At 33.8% G+C, this 20,093-nt stretch overlaps 1 protein-coding gene across 1 annotated transcript; it reads left to right on the top strand.

Annotated features, from left to right (window-relative positions):
- The first annotated feature begins 245 nt into the window (after window positions 1–245).
- Window positions 246–5,949, top strand: LOC127137906 (protein RGF1 INDUCIBLE TRANSCRIPTION FACTOR 1). The gene is made up of 4 exons (XM_051064315.1): window positions 246–931; window positions 2,905–2,979; window positions 3,108–3,248; window positions 5,502–5,949. Exons 1-4 carry the CDS (start codon window positions 677–679, stop codon window positions 5,781–5,783), a joined length of 753 nt encoding a protein of 250 aa, XP_050920272.1. The 5' UTR covers window positions 246–676; the 3' UTR covers window positions 5,784–5,949.
- Window positions 5,950–20,093: the final 14,144 nt, after the last annotated feature.

The raw sequence follows: 20,093 nt of genomic DNA, 5'->3' as shown, positions 1-20,093 counted from the left end.
ATAATGAGATTGATTTTGGTGTGCGTAAATAAGTTAGGGTTATAAAGAAAAAATAGAAAACATTTACCCAAATAGACGAAAAGATATAAAACAAAGCACACTGTTTATTTATAGTTTGTAAAAAAAAGAAAAGAGTGAAGGACATTTGGTCAAATGTGAAGGTGGGAGACCTTAATAAATGAATGTGTCATAGTGGAGTGCTCAGATGATCAGATGACTACTGAGACCAAAAATTGTTAGTATCCACAGAAAGACAGTACATATTGGTGTGTGTGGTGGCCTCTCTCTTCCTTCCCGCCATTAAAACTCATCTCTCTCTCTCTCTCTCTACCACATCATCACCATCACCATTATTATTATTATTATTATTTCTTCAACTTTCTTTCTTTTTTACCTTTCTCTTCTATAAATAGCCAGAATAATAGAGAGGTCCTGCGTTTTACTATATTTTTACTAGGGTTTTCTTCATCATATATACTTAACTTTCTTTCACTCTCATCACTCATCATCATCATCATCATCATCATCACCCCCAAAAAATATATTAAAAAACCATTTCCCAAAACCAAATTCATCTCATCTCATTTCATACCATCTCATAATAATAAATATATTTGAACTAGCTAGTAGCTAGGGTTTCAAGAAGATATATAGATATATAGTTATATATATATATATGATGATGGGTAGTAGTAGTATATATTCATCATCATCATCAAGAGGTGGTGGAGAGATGGACATAGACATGAACATGAACATGATGAATATGAAACCTGCATGGCTAGAGAGGTTGATGGATGAAACATTCTTTGGAGATTGTGGGGTCCACAAAAATCGAAGGAAGAACGAGAAGAACATTTTTTGCTTACACTGTTGTCTTAGCATCTGCCCCCACTGCTTATCTTCTCATACCTCTCATCCTCTTCTCCAGGTATTATATTATTACTATTATTATTATTATTATCATTTCAATTTTCATCTTTTCTTTTTCTCAATTAATCACTTTCTAATCCTTTTCTTATAAATAAAAAAGTTGTTTTTTACATGTCTTTCATCTTGTCAATTTCATGGAGTGGTAATTGGAAAAATTCACGTGATGGATGGTGTTAATTAGTAGTATTTTTGTTCATCTTTTCATGTTGTGGAACACTTTGTTATCTTTAGGTTCTTTTGTTGTTTCATGGATATTTGGAGATTCTTGGATTTTCACTTGTTCCTAGCTAACTAGCTATAGCTAGCCTTTTAATTTTATTTTTTTTGAATTTTTTTCGTTTGAGAGTTTTCTTTTCTGGATCTCTTTTGGATTTGTAATTTGTTAAAATAAAAATTCTCTTTTTTTTTTTTTTAATTCATTTTCTCGTGACCTTCTTTCATTATAATTTCTCTCTGACATGCAATTTTGGAGGATTTACCTTGGTGATAGCTTCAAGGTTTTTTTTAATCCTTTTTTATTTTTTTGATAAGTACAAATATTATTAATTCTTTTGGAAAACTCAAGATGGTTTTAACTTTTAATCAGTTTGTGAATTTCAAAGCAATTTCACATGTAATTGTTGTAAAATGATATAAATTTTTATCTACACACTTCACTCAAATTTTTATCTCTCTAATGGATTCTTGCAATCTGGGAAGAGTTATGGAAAAAAAAAGTTACTTTGTATTTTCTTGATTTCATTCAGATGAGGAAATAAGAGGGTAAAAAAGTTGTCAAGTTAAAATTGTTGGGGTTTAATTTGGTCCATGCAATTTTCTCTTTGGAAAACTTTCCAATTTTATGTCAATTAATGGGGTTCCAGGGTTGTTTCTGCTAGATTCTTTCTATATACTCCCTCCCAATTAATTATAAACAAATTTTGTCTCAATTTTTTTTGGAATAAATTATAAATAAATTAAAAAAAAATATTAACTAATTTATTTATTTATTTATTTAATGATAGTACTAGTAATTCTAAAATACATTCCATTCAACTCAATTATCATATTTGTAATAAATCAACTTTTAAATACTCATGGAGAATAATATAGATAATTCAATTCTTTATTATTACAATTGCATATATTAAATATGATCAAATATAGTTTTTCATTTGCATAATTTAGTCTTATAAATAATTTCAAGGAAGTAATATTTTTTTAATTAAAGAGAAACACAATCAATAGAAAATAATTAATTAAATTAATAATAAAATGATATTTTTATGCGATAATTATCTTATTACACACAAAATAAAGAGAGGTATAAATGTGATAATTTTAATGAAAAAAGGTATAGAGTGGTAAGTAATTGTGTAATGAAAATTCAGCAGTATTGTCTCATTGTATTTGGTGTTTACCCATATCTATGTTTATGTATATTTATATATGGTTTCCAAAAGGGTTCACTATATGTCTTGATTGTTTCTTACTTTTGGTTTTTGGTTTTTTTCCCATTAATAGAACATCTCTTTTTTATCCAATTTTTTCTGCAAAGGTTTATCATCTGTTCCTTTCTTTGAAAGCGAAAAGTTTGACCCATTGATTTCCCAATTCATGTCCCTTTATTTAATTATAATTTAATTTGCACAAGAACCCACCACTTCTATTTAAATTATTCCTCATTTCACACTTCATTTAATTTCTTTTGCTATTGAATTTATTGAAGCTCTCTACATGACCAAGGGTTGGTTGTCTAACTTAAATCCTCTCAATTTTACTTTTGCTTCTCCCAAAAATATTGTTGTGTTTCATTAAAGACAAAATTTATGTCAAGTTTCAACATTCTTATAGGAAAAATAATGGGATAATAGTAAAAAAAAATTATTGATATTTTAAAGAGATAAATAAGAATGGAAATTTTATTTTATTTAATTATTTATTTACTATTGACTTCATTTGTAACATTTGTTTGACTGTGTGATGATGCAGGTGAGAAGGTATGTTTACCACAATGTAATTCGATTGGATGATCTGGAAAAGCTCATAGATTGTTCCAATATTCAGGTTAGAAAAAAACTATAAAAAACTAGTATCAAGATAAAAAAAAATTGATGTGATAATAATTAATTGTATATGGTTTTAATAATTTTTTGTTTATGAAGTTATTGATTAATGTTTGTATTTGATTGTAGCCCTATACTATTAACAGTGCGAAAGTGATATTTTTAAACCAGAGGCCACAATCAAGGTCATGCAAAGTTACAGCCAATGTTTGCTTCACTTGTGACAGAATTCTTCAGGATCCATTCCATTTCTGTTCTCTCTCATGCAAGGTTCTTTTTTCATTTCTCTATCTCTTATTCTTTTTTGTTTTGGTATTAATCAATTTTGGTTTTGATTCATCAAAAAAAAGATTACTTTTATGGGAGAGGTGTTCATTTTTGTTGATAATAGTTTATTTCTTAGCATCCTCTTTTGCTTAACTAAAATTGATAAGTTAGTGGAGAGCTGAACCTTTTAACTTAAAGTTGATAGGAGACTTAAAAGCTATAAAGTGGTATAAAAATAAATGATTGAAGAAAACCAGATAAATTTCTTATATTAGTTTTAAAATACTATATTATTTTTAAAAATATTTGTATAGTACTAAAATATATCTAAATGGTAAAGAATAAATAAACAAAGATGAAAGTTGCTGTACAAAAATTGAAAATGAATAACATAATGTGCAAAGCTTCTCAAACAATATACATCATATAAAAATTTTAGATATAACAAAATTAATATTCACAACATTTAGGAAAGACAAATAACAATAACAAATATTTAGAAAAGACACTAACAACAACTATTCTTATCTCATTATGTTTAAATCGATGGGTTATATGATTTATTTTTGTTATAATATTTTATTTAAAATTATATTTTTATTCAAACAATTAATTTTGAGATTTTTTTATTCGATAATATATATATATATATATATATATATATATATATATATATATATATATATATATATATATATATATATATATATAATATGCTAACAAGTGCCCCCAAAAACACTTTTTAAGTGTTTAAATCGTTAATATTTTTGGAAAATACCTATATATAATGTATTGAAAATTAAAATAATTAATTTTTGAAAAGTGTATTTTTTTTATTTAGTATTTTTAAAGAGTGTCCGAGAATATTTATTATTAAGATAAAATATTATATCAAATAGTTTTGTGTTAATAAATCAATAAATTAATAGAAATTAATTATATGCCAATAATTTTTACTGTCAATAGTATACATTTATTAAGATAAAATATCATTTCAAATAGTATTGTGCTAATAAATTAATAGAAATTAATATACGTCAATAATTTTTATTGCCAATATTGTTATCAAGATAAAATATTATTTCAAATAATTGTGGTAATAAATTAATATAAAATAATATATGCCAATAATTTTTATATAAATAAATGAACAAACACTTACATTTAGCTTTTAAAAAACTAATAGCAGTTGTATACATAAAAAATTGTGATAATTAAATTCTTGAACTTATAATGTAATACACTTTTATATAGTCATCCAATAATGTCAAAAATAGTGGTCATTTTCATAAATTTTAAACTTTTTACTGTATTAATTATTTATTTATTAGCAATATTCTTAATTATATTATATTTTTTCTAAAATCTATAATGAAAATCTAACAAACTTGAAAAATAAATTTGTAAAATTATACTAATCATCAACAAATTTATTATTACAAACAATTTTGTGATTCTTGTGATTTTCCTGGAAGATTTCATAATTAAGTATTAATTATTATTAGAACTAGAATTAATGTATGTTTAGGCTTTGTTTACACCAAGACCTCACAAACAAGGACACAGGTAAATAAAAGTTGAGAACTGAGAGAAGGACTGGAAAAAAAAATAAGAGGATGATATGATATGAGTATGACAGGTTCAAATTGTGTGAGGACCCCTGTTTGGGTAAATTAATTTTCCAACTACTTAAAATTACCATTTATAGAATTCATAAAACTATTTATTATTTTCACAGCTTTAAGTCGCCATCAAAATAATTCATTAATATATTCAGTGGCTAAAATTTTATATTTTATTATTACAAGTATTTAGTTCGTAAAGATTGTAGCTGTTCATTTTTTTTACACATTTAGGAAGATAATATTAGATTATTCAAGTAGTTAGAGATATTTTAGACAATAATATAATAAATCACAGCAGTATTATGATGTAATTTAATTAGATGTATTTGCATAAAAATTAGTCTCTTAATAAAAACGAGTTTTTATTAGAGTTCTATAATCATAATGGATTAATAGACTGCCCTAAAAAATTTGCAATGTGAAAAAGGCTTACATTGACAATTGATCTGATTTCATGGAAATTTTATATTTTGTAATAAATTTTTATTTTTGCAATTATTTTTAAAATTTATTTGCTTGTCTTAAATTTAGCAAATATAAGAAAGAATAAAAGACTTTCTACATATTAAAGTTATATGTAATATTAATTAATTTATTCTAATTTTCCTTCAAAAAATTGATATGATTGCAGGTAGAATACATGGTGTATGAGGGTGAAAATTTGTCGAACATTTTACATCGATTTGATGAATCTGACTTTGCAATATCGCAATTCGAGGGACTAAGAGTGGATGGATCTGAGGTAATTGATGAAGATAACAATCAGATTGGGCCAAGTTCTTCAAATTACTCCATCATCAATGAAGATCAGGCCACCAGCAACAATAGATTCCTCCCTCTCCCTCTCCCTGCCATTGTCCTCTCTCTTGGTAGCAGAAGAAAAGGTGCTCCTCAAAGGGCCCCACTCTCCTAATTATCCTTTTTCATTCAATTTTTATATATATTAATAATTATTCTCTTTCATCTTTTCATCGCTAAATAAGAATTTCTTCATCACTTTTTATTAGTATATTGTATCTTCTAAAGTTATGCTATGTGCATTGTGGGATGGTTTTTCAAACCACCAATTTTGTTGGAAATAATATGGTTTTTTTTATTAAGTCGGGTATCCTTTATGCACAACTGCAAAACTATAATAGCAGGACTGATTTTGAATTTATTGTTATGGATTCTGTTGAAACGTCAAAGCAAACTTTATTTTTGTTTGAGAAGACCAATGAGGTAGTGAGTTTTAAAATTTAGAAGTGATAACAAAAATAGTATAGTTATCATTGATTAGTTTTACAGATATGAGTTGTCATTTCAATTGAATGTGTTGTTCAATTTAATGGCTTTGAGTGTAGTCTTCAAAGTGTCCATTCCAGTTTCGGATTCAAAGAAAAATAATTAATGTTAAGATACATTGATTTTGTAATGAATCTAAATAAAAAATGACTACTAGTATCTTTTTAATCTGTTGGGTGAAATGACAGATGAAATGTAGGGCATAGAATTGATTTTACATGATTTTATATAATTCATTTTGCTCATCCAAGGTATAGTATTATTTAGTATTGTTGCGATTGTAGGAACACAAAACATAGAAAGATTCTGTAGTGAATAGTGAAGTAAAAAGTTGAATGTGTGTGTTCCAGCTAAGAAGGTGTGAGAAATCCAGATGACTAGCGCTGACCTAGGTGAGATGTGAGGAGTATGGGAAAAGACGGTAAAGTAACGACGGATCTAAAAGAAAGAGAAAAAATTGGCAGACAGCGGTTTGGGTAGGGGTTAGAGAAGAAGAAAATGAAAACGTAGAGTAGGTGTATGTTTGAGTTTCAATTTTGGACACAAGCTAATTAATTTTAGCATCTTTGGATGTTTTCTATTACTACAACTTTTTATTTTAAACATGGTACCCGACCATCATACAGAATAGGAGATGGTGAGACCGACTAATCTAATGAATTGTTTGTCAAAGTAAAATTATATATGGATTGGCTTAACACTTAACGAGATTCCAAATGTGAGATCTTGAGAAAGTATACTCTCAAGTATGGATAGGAAAAAGTTAGGTCTAATAGAATTTATAGTATGGGTTTAAATTGTTAAAATATTTAAAGGTGTTAGATCTATATATCCTGAAAATTTATGTTGATCAGTCGATGTGTAAAATCGAAAGAGGTCGGTGATGAAATAGGAATGGTTCGGGTAAAAGTCGAGTAGTATTCAAAGCCAGAATGTGGACTTGCCTAAGGGATATCCGAGGTATAGCTCGGCCTATGAAATCATCATATTTTCGGGTTGAGGGTCCTAGTGAGCCGAGATGATGAGTCTCGTATCATCGGGTATGGATCCCGAATAAGCCCGGATAAATCGAGATAGTGGTCAGACGAAGGTCCACCGTCTGGGAGCGTTTTTGAAAAGTGAAAGGTAATAACGACACCATATTGAAACAATCCTTACCGTCCATTAAAAAGGGAAAATGAATTATGAAGTGGTGGCTTTGAATGTGAAAAGGAAGAGGAAAGAGCTCTTGATGATTGTTTAGGCATGTATAAAGGACATGGAGAAGCAAGAAAGGGGGGGGGGACAACCGAAGAAAAGCATTTGACAGACACTAACCTAACTATTTAAGGCTCTCCCTGACTAAAATCGGAGGAGTCAAGCTTTTAGTGTTTTTAGCAAGAACATGATCCATAGCACATAGTGTGATGAACCAACTAGTGAAGTTGTTAGAGATGTTCGACAAGTTGTTAGAGAAGTTCGACAAGAAGCTGTCGAAGGTCGAGCTAGCACAAGAAGACCTCTGAGAACAAGAAACATGCATGCATGACTGCAGGAATATGTAATCACATCAGATAATGTGGTCAATGATGAAGGTGAGTTAGTACATTATGCCTTCTATGCAGATACTGAGCTAACCGATGCAGATACAACATTGGAAGGCTCAAGGTGGACGAAAGCTATGGTGGATGAGATAAAATCCATAGAAGACAATGGTACACGGTAACTAGTTGAATTTCCAAAAGGGAAGAAGACAATTGATGTGAAATGGATATACAAAGTCAAGTTGAATCCAAATGGTGAAGCAATTTGATACAAGGCAAGACTTGTAGCAAACGGGTTTCTTCATAAAGAAGGAAATTACTATGATGAAGTCTTTACATCGGTAGCTAGTAGTGAGCGAATCAGGTTGGTTGTTGGTCTAGCCAATATACATAACTGGTTGATTGTCAAATGGGTGTGAAATATGCATTCCTGAATGGACCTCTAGACAAAGAGGTGTATGTAACATAACTAGTTAAGTTTGTGAAACATTACCAAGAAAGGAAAGTATACAGGCTACATAAAGTCGTGTATGGACTGAAACAAGCTCCAAGAGCTTAGAACAAGAAAATATACGGCTTTCTAAGAGAAAAAGAGTTTGAGAAGTACACTAAGGAGCATGGTGTGTATGTTAGGAGAAGAAGAAGTTAGTTGCTTATATTATGTCTCTATGTCAACGACCTCTTGATAACAGGCAGTTGCAAGAAGGAGATCGATGACTTCAAACATGACTTAAGTAAGGAGTTTGAAGTTTCAGACTTAGGAAATATCTCATACTTCCTTGGCATCGAATTCTACAAGAGTAGTAGAGGCTTGATGATGCACCAAAGAAGATATGTATGCAAATTACTCAAGAGATTTGAGATGCAAGATTTCAACCCAACTTCGACTTCAGTTGATCCTAGATTGCAACTAATAAAGGATTTGACTGAAGATGATGTCGATCCAATGCAGTATAGAAGACTTATTGGATCACTTTGATACCTCTTTCACACAAGACCGGATTTAGCCTATTGTGTAGGCATTGTCAGCAGATTCATGCAGAAGCCGGAGGTATCGTACTTTGCAGTCACCAAGAGGATACTAAGGTATCTCAAAGGAACACTCGACTATGGTATTTTGTTTCCTTCCATCGATGAAAGAAAAGAATGCAAACTTATAGGCTACACTAACTCTAGTTAGTATGGTGATGCTGGAGATAGAAAATCGACAGCAAGATATGTGTTTGTGTTAGGTAATGCGTTAGTCGCATGGAGTTCAAGAAAGGAACCAGTGGTGGTTTTATCATCATGTGAGGGTGAATACATACCAATTTCGTTATGTGCATGCCAAGCAACATGAATGATGAATCTAGTCAAAATTACAGTCAAGAATCATGGAGCAATGATCATGAAGATCGACAACATGTTGGTTATCAACCTGGAAAAGAATCCAATAGCACATGAAAGAAGCAAACACATCGAAATGAGGTTTCATTATCTGAGAGAGAGAGAAGGTAGCAAATGGAAAGTTGAGCTTGAAGCATTGCAGATCAGAGAATTAGATTGTAGATACAATGACGAAGGTTGTGCAGGTCGAAATGTTCAAGAGATTAAGAACAATGATGAATGTATATAGCTTAGACACAATAATTAGGTGGTGTGTTAAATATGTAATTCTTTGTGTCGAAGTCAAAATAGTGTGTTTTTATTCCATGGGTGTCGAAAGGTGTTTTTTGTGTGTGTCAAAAATAGCATGCGTCGAACAGAGTCTATATTAATTGTATTTGACAGAAAATCAAATACAACTATCGCGCCACGAAAAATATAGAGTCGCCACCATATTTTATTTATTCCAAAGGAAGGGGAAAATAGCAATAAAACTTCAAATGAGAATGGTCTCGCAACCAAGAGATGATTCCGAAGTTGGTTATGCAAGAGGGATGTATTAGCACCCCTCACATCCATCGTACTCGATGGGAACCACTTGCTTGTATCGATGCATATGGGTGTTGTTTATCTGAATGTTGCTTGCTATCGAAAAATGAGATGAATAGGGATAAGATGGGGAGAGAATAAGTTTTAAATTAGTATGCTCCCCAAGGATTTTGGCCCTTGTGCCTATATATCCTCATATGTGCAGTGAGAAAGTCAGAGCTCCATAGATCCTCTCACAAACAGAGTATGTGTTTGGTTGTTTTTACTGAATAGTATTGATGTTTGCATGCTACTGCTCACTTACTTGTATGCTCGAGCATGGGAACGGGAAGTATTTGTTTGTTTGCGATAAAGTGGATGCGCTTGGATTACACTCTTGCAGCTAAACATTACTTGCTCACACATGGAGGCTTAAGCGCCATTCACGGTAGAACGGAAGTAACACGTCCTTTTTGAAAGGATTGAATATTGCACTGAGGTAAAAGATGATTTGATTTATTGGGGTTGATTTTAGTGCAGAGACAAGCATTAGACCCTTGGCTAGATACAGTCAATAGTCCAAGAACTTGGGAGTTGAGAGGATAATGTTATCCTAACCACTCTTTTTCATCCAAAAAAAAGACTTGAGTTGTGAAAACATTTGGCAAGTCTAATCATTGGAACTTAGAGGGAGACAAGTATCTGACCCTTGACTAAGTATGACCAACAATATATTGGTTCTGGTTCTGGCGGAGGAACATGCACATCAACACTGTAAGGCAACTTGATTTCCTTCACCCTTTGTACCACCCACTGGTGATACGGTTCTTTAGCTCGGCAATCACATTTACCCAACTATTTGCCTTTGCGATGAATTTGAGTCCAAGCTTGTTTAATCTTCTGCAACAGATTTGGGTTCTCTGCTCCCAAACCAGGTAGGAAGAAATCCTTCAGTAATTCAGCCTTAGGTTCATTCTCCATCAAGTATCCCAACTGCCTCATGGCCAGTGAAGGGTTGTAAGTTATGCAACCTCGTAGGCCCATGAGTGGCACATTCGGTAAGTCTTCACAACTCATGATAACTTGTTCTATCTTGGAAGTAGGAATATAACAAACAACAACTTCAGCAGAAAGGGAAGCAAACTTCTGAGACCACCTCAAGTCTTTCAAAAAGTCTACCCATGACCCTTTTTTAGGCATGTGGGATAAGAGCCATGCGTACTACAGTGAAGCACAACTCAATACCACGTCTTTCTTCTTTTAGTACCTAGTGTGCAAGCAGTAATACACATCCGACACCAATGTATGGACATGATTTCCAAATACAAACACGCTGATGATAGAAGAGTTTATGTAGTCATTGTAACACCCCTTTTTCTACCCCAAAATACTTAACATATAATCAGAGTAAATAAGCACGCATATAAACAAAAGGGCGTCACATCGACGTTTTCAAAAACTAAAAGCTTTCAAAACCCAACAGCTTTCATCATCAATATACAATACACCTGGTCATTTAAAATAACACACTTCAAATATCATGAGTCATCAAGAATATGCGTTCGCAGCGGAAAATATTGAATACTCATGCATTTCATAAAATGATCCATGTCCCATACCATGATCATATCTCAATAATCTCTTCAAGATAAAATAAAACCATATTCAGAATATTTGGCACTATGGCCTCTCAGACAACAATCGCAAATAAACATGTTCACAAGTAATAACATAATACATATCCAAATAAGATATGAGTTCAATACTACTAATCTACCCCGTGTTACATGACCAGAGCATCGACTCATTACCTAGTCTCTAGGCTAAAACACGGAAACTCTCCGGCTAAATCTCGAGTGAGCTACCATCCACTTAACTTCAGCAATACTACTCTTGAATATCTGCACGATGCCTATGTAAAGGCAACATTCAAACAGAAGGGTGAGAATTCAAATCATTATGAAGAAGTATAATAAGGCACAATGATTAAATCAACAATTAACGGAATTCATCACACCTTGTATAACCATGTCAATAATATTAACCAACATTTATTTCACATGTTTCAAACATCCATCAAAACTCAAGGAGTACAATATTAAAATCCAATACTATATTCCCAAATATACACATAACTACAATTATCACATAATCACATATTTTACCAAGTTATGTATCCAAACATCACCAAATTCAATTACCATATCTCATACACATATCACAATCACATCAATGCATACATTCAATTATCACATGACTCTAATGTGACTCAATCCAAGACATGTGACTCTATGCATGTGGTACCGCAATGTGAACCCAAGGTTTCACCGCTTTCCAATTCAATATCTAGAATCCAAGCCACGCTTCCGATCCGGACAAGATCAAAGTCACTACGTCTATTTCCAATTAAGGATCAACGTCTGCTACGCCTATTTCCATTCAAGGATCGACGTCTATTACCACGTGAACCCACAGTTTCACCGCTTCCACCATGAAGCCGACCATGCCATGAATGAATGTACAAATACCAACACATATGCAATTAAGATCATCTCTACCATCTTAACATTCTACATATCACCATAATTCAACTCTATGAATTATCCACCAATGGTACATATACACATTCATAACAATATATCATTCACAAATATAGGCTAATTATCAAATACGCACACTTAGATTTCATTTCAAAATGAATACAACTTTTAAAGTCTCCATTTTTCATTTTTCAAGGGTGTTAATCGGTTAACGCTTTTAGATAACCGGTTAACACGAAACAGAATGCAATTCCTGGCAGATTTTTAAGTAAGTAACCGGTTAACGCTTTTGGTTAACCGGTTAACACAAAACAGAATGCAATTTCTGAGCAGATTTTTAACAAGTAACCGGTTAACGCTTTTGGTTAACCGGTTAACGCTTTCGAAACTGGAATTTTTCTTAACGTTACCTGTACTTTTATGGAATTTAATAAAATAAGTGGTTTCTCAATCTATCATTCACTTTCATCCATATATCCATTCCAAACACAATTAATCACCACAAATCAAAGATTACTCATCAAAACCTAGCAATTTCAAACAACCATAAAATTAGGGATTTCAACCTAAATATATTTCTACCCATTGACCCAATCATACTAACCCATAATAATAAGGATTCTCCCCTTTACCTCTTCAATTTTCTGGAAACCTTAGCTTCTCTCTTGTTCTTCCCCTCTTCTCCTTACTTTTCCTCTTTTCTTTCTCTGTTGCCGTCAATGATCAAATGAATCCTACTTCTCACTCTCCTACCTCTTACTATTCTAGTATTATATTTGGGCTTAAAGAATGATACCTCTAATTTAATTAATAGGCCCAATAAGACATAGTATTATAATATCTCTATTTAATTCAAATAAATTAAACCAACACACTATACACACCAAGTTAATTAATATAATCAATTATTATACTATCTAACAACCAATTAATTAATTAACACTCCAAATGAATAAAATAAAATATAATAATAATAATATAAGAAATAATTACTAAAATTGTGTTGTTACAACTCTCCCCCACTTAAAAGATTTTCGGCCTCGAAAATTTACCTTAAACGAACAACTCCGGATACGATTCCTTCATCTTATCCTCGAGTTCCCAAGTAATATTGCCATTGGCGGCTCCGCCCCATATCACTTTCATCAAAGCAATTTCCTTACCACGAAGCTTCTTCACTTCTCGATCTTCAATTCGCATAGGTAATGTATCAACCGTCAAATTATCCCTCACTTGAACATCATCTACTGGAACAACATGCGATGGATCCGCAATATACTTCCTCAATTGAGACACGTGGAACACATCATGAAGATTAGAAAGAAACGGTGGCAATGTAATCCGATATGCCACTTCACCTACCCTTTCGGAAATCTGATAAGGACCAATGAAACGCGACGTCAACTTACGCGACTTCAAAGCTCTACCAACACCCGTTATTGGCGTAACTCGAAGAAACACATGCTCATCTTTCTCAAACTTAAGAGCTTTCCTCCTCTTATCATGATAACTCTTTTGACGACTCTGAGAAGCCTTCATCTTCTCTTGAATCATCTTAATCTTATCCGTAGTCTCTTGAATCAACTCGGGTCCAACCACAGCACTCTCTCCCGATTCGTACCAAGACAAAGGAGTTCTACACCTTCTACCATAAAGAGTCTCAAAAGGTGCCATTCCAATACTCGAATGGAAACTGTTGTTATACGTAAACTCGATCAAAGGCAAGAAACTATCCCAATTTCCTCCTTGTTCCAAAACACAAGACCTCAAAAGATCTTCAAGTGACTGAATAGTCCTCTCCGTTTGACCATCAGTTTGCGGATGATATGTCGAACTCAAACGCAACTTCGTGCCCAAAGCACTTTGCAAACCTTCCCAAAATCTCGAAGTGAACCTCGGATCTCTATCTGAAACAATGCTCGACGGAATACCATGCAAACACACAATCCTTTCGATGTACAACTTAGCAAGTCTCTCCATCGAATAATCCATCCTCATCATAATAAAATGAGCACATTTCGTCAACCTGTCCACAACGACCCAAATCGCCTCACAATTACTCGATGTTCTCGGCAAACCCAAAATAAAATCCATAGAGATACTATCCCACTTCCACTCGGGAATAGATAACGGTTGCATCAAACCAAACGGCTTTTGATGTTCAATCTTTGACTTTTGACAAGTCAAACATGAATACACAAATTTCGCTACATCCTTCTTCATACCTTACCACCAAAACATCTTTCTCAAGTCTTGATACATTTTAGTAGCACCAGGATGAATACTCAAACCACTTCTATGCCCTTCCTCAAGAATCCTCTTTCTCAAATCTGCAACATCCGGAACACAAACTCGATCACGACACCTCATGATACCATTCTCATCAATCCGAAAGTCACCACCTTTGTCTTGATTAATCAATGTCATAACATGGACTAATTTCAAATCTGACTTCTGACCTTCTCTAATCTCGTCAATAATGCCACACGTAAGCTTCAACATACCAAGCTTAACACACGAAGGCGTCGCTTCACAAACCAAACTCAAATCTCTAAATTGCTCCAACAATTCAAACTCTCGAATCATCAGCATAGACATGTGCAATGACTTCCTACTCAATGCATCGGCTACAACATTCGCCTTTCCAGGATGATAATTCAAACCAAAATCATAATCTTTCAAGAATTCCAACCATCTCATTTGCCTCATATTCAATTCCTTCTTATCGAACAAGTACTTCAAACTCTTGTGGTCACTAAACACATCAAATCTCGATCCAAACAAATAATGTCTCCAAAGCTTCAACACAAACACAACGGCGACCAACTCTAAATCATGTGTCGGATAATTCCTCTCATGAACTTTAAGTTGCCTTGAAGCATAAGCTACCACTGGCCCTTTTGCATCAAAACGCCTCCCAAACCCAACAAAGAAGTATCACAATACACAACGAAAGTTTCTAATGGATCTGGTAAAATCAAAATAGGAGCCGTAGTCAATCTTCTCTTAAGCTCTTGAAAATTCGCTTCACACTGCGAAGTCCAAATGAAAGCTTGACCTTTCCTAGTCAACTGCGTCAATGGTAACGACAACTTAGAAAATCCTTCAATGAACTTCCTATAATAACCAGCCAAACCAAGGAAACTTCTAATCTCAGCAACAGACTTAGGAGCTTCCCATTGAGATACAGCTTCAATCTTCGTAGGATCCACAAAAATACCACCACTCGAAATCACATGCCCAAGAAAACTTACTTCACTCAACCAAAACTCACATTTAGAGAGTTTAGCAAACAACTTCCTCTCTTTCAACACCGATAACACAACCTTCAAATGCTCGGCATGATCCTCTTCACTCTTAGAATAAATCAATATATCATTGATGAACACAACAACAAACTTATTCAAATAATCATGAAAAATTCTATTCATATACTCCATAAATACACCAGGTGCATTAGTCACACCAAAAGGCATCACGGAGTACTCGTAGTGACCATACCTTGTCCGAAAAGCGGTCTTTCGAATATCCTCAGCCTTTACACAAATCTGATGATACCCAGACCTCAAATCAATCTTGCTAAACACACAAGCTCCAACCAGCTGATCCATCAGATCGTCAATCCTCGGAAGTGGATACTTGTTCTTAATTGTCACTTTGTTCAGTTGTCTATAATCGACACATAATCTCATGGAACCTTCTTTCTTCTTGACCAACAGAACAGGTGCACCCCACGGAGACACACTAGGACGAATAAACCTCTTCTCAAGCAAGTCTTCAAGTTGACTCTTCAACTCTTTCAACTCAGAAGCAGACATTCTATAAGGAGCCATCGATACAGGACTAGTTCCAGGAACTAAATCAATCGAAAACTCAACCTCACGTTTCGGCGGTAAATCACTTATATCTTCCGGAAATACCTTCGCAAACTCACAAACTATTGGCAATTCTTCAATCGTCCTCTTCTCACGAATATCCAAAGTTGCCAACAACATAAACAACTCGGCACCACCTTGCACCGATTCATCAACTTGCTTAGCAGACACAAACCAATCTTCCTTAGCACCAACCTCAGGAAAATAACTGTCTTCTCAAAACAGTTAACTAGCCAACACTGCACTCTTGCATGCAACAACATAATGTTCAAGCTCGATACAATTGGAACATCCAAGATAAGCAGATGCTTCTCCCCCACTTATTTCATTCCCAACATGCAATGGAGAATAAAACAAGAATCGACAGTGTTCTCACACACCTGTCGCATACTAGGGAACAAACATAATTAAACAACCTGGCCGGACGGGCCGACCTGCTATGATACCACTAATGTAACACCCCTTTTTCTACCCCAAAATACTTAACATATAATCAGAGTAAATAAGCACGCATATAAACAAAAGGGCGTCACATCGATGTTTTCAAAAACTAAAAGCTTTCAAAACCCAACAGCTTTCATCATCAATATACAATACACTTGGTCATTTAAAATAACACACTTCAAATATCATGAGTCATCAAGAATATGCGTTCGCAGCGGAAAATAATGAATACTCATGCATTTCATAAAATTATCCATGTCCCATACCATGATCATCTCTCAATAATCTCTTCAAGATAAAATAAAACCATATTCAGAATATTTGGCACTATGGCCTCTCAGACAACAATCGCAAATAAACATGTTCACAAGTAATAACATAATACATATCCAAATAAGATATGAGTTCAATACTACTAATCTACCCCGTGTTACATGACCAGAGCATCGACTCATTACCTAGTCTCTAGGCTAAAACACGGAAACTCTCCGGCTAAATCTCGAGTGAGCTATCGTCCACTTAACTTCAGCAATACTACTCTTGAATATCTGCACGATGCCCATGTAAAGGCAACATTCAAACAGAAGGGTGAGAATTCAAATCATTATGAAGAAGTATAATAAGGCACAATGATTAAATCAACAATTAACGAAATTCATCACACCTTGTATAACCATGTCAATAATATTAACCAACATTTATTTCACATGTTTCAAACATCCATCAAAACTCAAGGAGTACAATATTAAAATCCAATACTATATTCCCAAATATACACATAACTACAATTATCACATAATCACATATTTTGCCAAGTTATGTATCCAAACATCACCAAATTCAATTACCATATCTCATACACATATCACAATCACATCAATGCATACATTCAATTATCACATGACTCTAATGTGACTCAATGCAAGACATGTGACTCTATGCATGTGGTACCGCAATGTGAACCCAATGTTTCACCGCTTTCCGATTCAATATCTAGAATCCAAGCCACGCTTCTGATCCGGACAAGATCAAAGCCACTACGTCTATTTCCAATTAAGGATCAACGTCTGCTACGCCTATTTCCATTCAAGGATCAACGTCTATTACCACGTGAACCCACAGTTTCACCGCTTCCACCATGAAGCCGACCATGCCATGAATGAATGTACAAATACCAACACATATGCATTTAAGATCATCTCTACCATCTTAACATTCTACATATCACCATAATTCAACTCTATGAATTATCCACCAATGGTACATATACACATTCATAACAATATATCATTCACAAATATAAGCTAATTATCAAATACGCACACTTAGATTTCATTTCAAAATGAATACAACTTTTAAAGTCTCCATTTTTCATTTTTCAACAGTGTTAATCGGTTAACGCTTTTAGGTAACCGGTTAACACGAAACGGAATGCAATTCCTGGCAGATTTTTAAGTAAGTAACCGGTTAACGCTTTTGGTTAACCGGTTAACACGAAACAGAATGCAATTTCTGAGCAGATTTTTAACAAGTAACCGGTTAACGCTTTTGGTTAACCGGTTAACGCTTTCGAAACTGGAATTTTTCTTAACGTTACCTGTACTTTAATGGAATTTAATAAAATAAGTGGTTTCTCAATCTATCACTCACTTTCATCCATATATCCATTCCAAACACAATTAATCACCACAAATCAAAGATTACTCATCAAAACCTAGCAATTTCAAACAACCATAAAATTAGGGATTTCAACCTAAATATATTTCTACCCATTGACCCAATCATTCTAACCCATAATAATAAGGATTCTCCCCCTTACCTCTTCAATTTTCTGGAAACCTTAGTTTCTCTCTTGTTCTTCCCCTCTTCTCCTTACTTTTCCTCTTTTCTTTCTCTGTTGCCGCCAATGATCAAATGAATCCTACTTCTCACTCTCATACCTCTTACTATTCTAGTATTATATTTGGGCTTAAAGAATGATACCTCTAATTTAATTAATAGGCCCAATAAGACATAGTATTATAATATCTGTATTTAATTCAAATAAATTAAACCAACACAGTATACACACCAAGTTAATTAATATAATCAATTATTATACTACCTAACAACCAATTAATTAATTAACACTCCAAATAAATAAAATAAAATATAATAATAGTAATATAAGAAATAATTACTAAAATTGGGTTGTTACAGTCATCGTCATTTGGAAATAAGAGGACTCCATAACAGGAATATATATAACAGGAATGGATAAATAAAGTAAGCGATAACATAAATAAACATCCAAAGAAAAGGATACATGCAAGCTAGGCTTGACTTACTTTAGGAAACTTTGTATAATCCCCAGCAGAGTCGCCAGCTATCACGCTGCGAAAAATACAGAGTCGCCACCGGATTTTATTTATTCCAAAGGAAAGGGAAAATAATGATAAAACTCCAAATGAGAATGGTCTCACAACCAAGAAAGGATTGGGAAGTCGGTTATGCAAGGGGAAGGTATTAGCACCTCTCACATCCATCGTGCTCAATAAAAACCACTTACTTGTATCGATGCATATGGGTGTTGTTTATCTGAATGTTGCTTGCTATTGTTAAATGAGATGAATATGGATAAGATAGGGAGAGAATAAGTTTTAAATTAGTGTTCTCACCAAGGATTTGGACCCTTGTGCCTACGTATTCTCATACGTGCAATGAGGAAGTCAGAGCTCCGTAGGTCCGCTCACAAATGGAGTATGTGTTTGGTTGTTTTAACTGAACAGATTAACGTTCGTGTGCTACTGTTCACTTTCTTGTATGCTCGATCATGGGAGCGAGAAGTATTTTCTTGTTTGTGGTAAAGTGGATGCGCTTGAATCACACTCTAGCAGTTAAACATTACTTGCTCACACATGGAGGCTTAAGCGTCGTTCACTGTAGAACGTGAGTAACACGTCATTTTTGAAAGGTTCGAAGAATGAATTGAGGCAAAAAATGATTTGATTTGTTGGGTTTATTTTAGTGCGGAGATAAGCATCAGACCCTTGGCTAGATACAGTCAACAATCCAAGAACTTGAGAGTTGAGAGGACAATGTTATCCTAAACACTCTTTTTCATTCAAAAAGAGAATTGAATTGTGAGAAAGTTTGGAAAGTCTAATAATTGGAACTTAGAGAGAGACAAGTATCTAACCTTTGACTAAGTACGACCAACAATCAGAATACTTGGGAGTCGGGAGGCAAATGGTATACTAACTACCCTTTTTCTCCCCCATAGCACCTAGATCTAACTTGTTTGAATCATTAGATGTTTTAAGGGAAGTCAAGTGTCGGGTCCTCAAGCTAGGTATAGCCGACAACTCAAGAACTTTAATGTTGTGTACAAGCACGTACACCATATTTTTGCATTCCGTTTGTTATGAAAAGGTTTTGAAAAAGGCACTTGACGTTCGATCAATTGTTTGAGTTTATTATGAAAATGTGTGAAGATGGAAGAGAGAGAGTGAGAAAGAGAGAGAGAGAGAGAGAGAGAGAGAGAGAGAGAGAGAGAGAGAGAGAGAGAGAGAGAGAGAGAGAGAGATGAGATTGAGAAGGGAGTGGATAAGAGATGTAGATCATGGATTATGGAATGGATGGGAGATACTTGATGTTGGATCAAGTACTCACGTTGCAATAGTGT

This window comes from Lathyrus oleraceus, chromosome 1, assembly GCF_024323335.1.
Source record: "Lathyrus oleraceus cultivar Zhongwan6 chromosome 1, CAAS_Psat_ZW6_1.0, whole genome shotgun sequence".
In the NCBI taxonomy this organism is placed as follows: Eukaryota; Viridiplantae; Streptophyta; class Magnoliopsida; order Fabales; family Fabaceae; genus Lathyrus; species Lathyrus oleraceus.
The sequence above is the reverse complement of the archived record's forward strand: the minus strand, read 5'-3'. Positions and strand labels throughout refer to the sequence as shown.

Excerpts from the sequence above, each read along its gene's own strand:
- LOC127137906 (XM_051064315.1), top strand. The coding sequence starts at position 677 with ATGATGATGGGTAGTAGTAGTATATATTCATCATCATCATCAAGAGGT. Across the intron at positions 932-2,904 it reads CCTCTCATCCTCTTCTCCAG|GTGAGAAGGTATGTTTACCA; the intron begins GTATTATATTAT and ends GTGATGATGCAG. Across the intron at positions 2,980-3,107 it reads TAGATTGTTCCAATATTCAG|CCCTATACTATTAACAGTGC; the intron begins GTTAGAAAAAAA and ends ATTTGATTGTAG.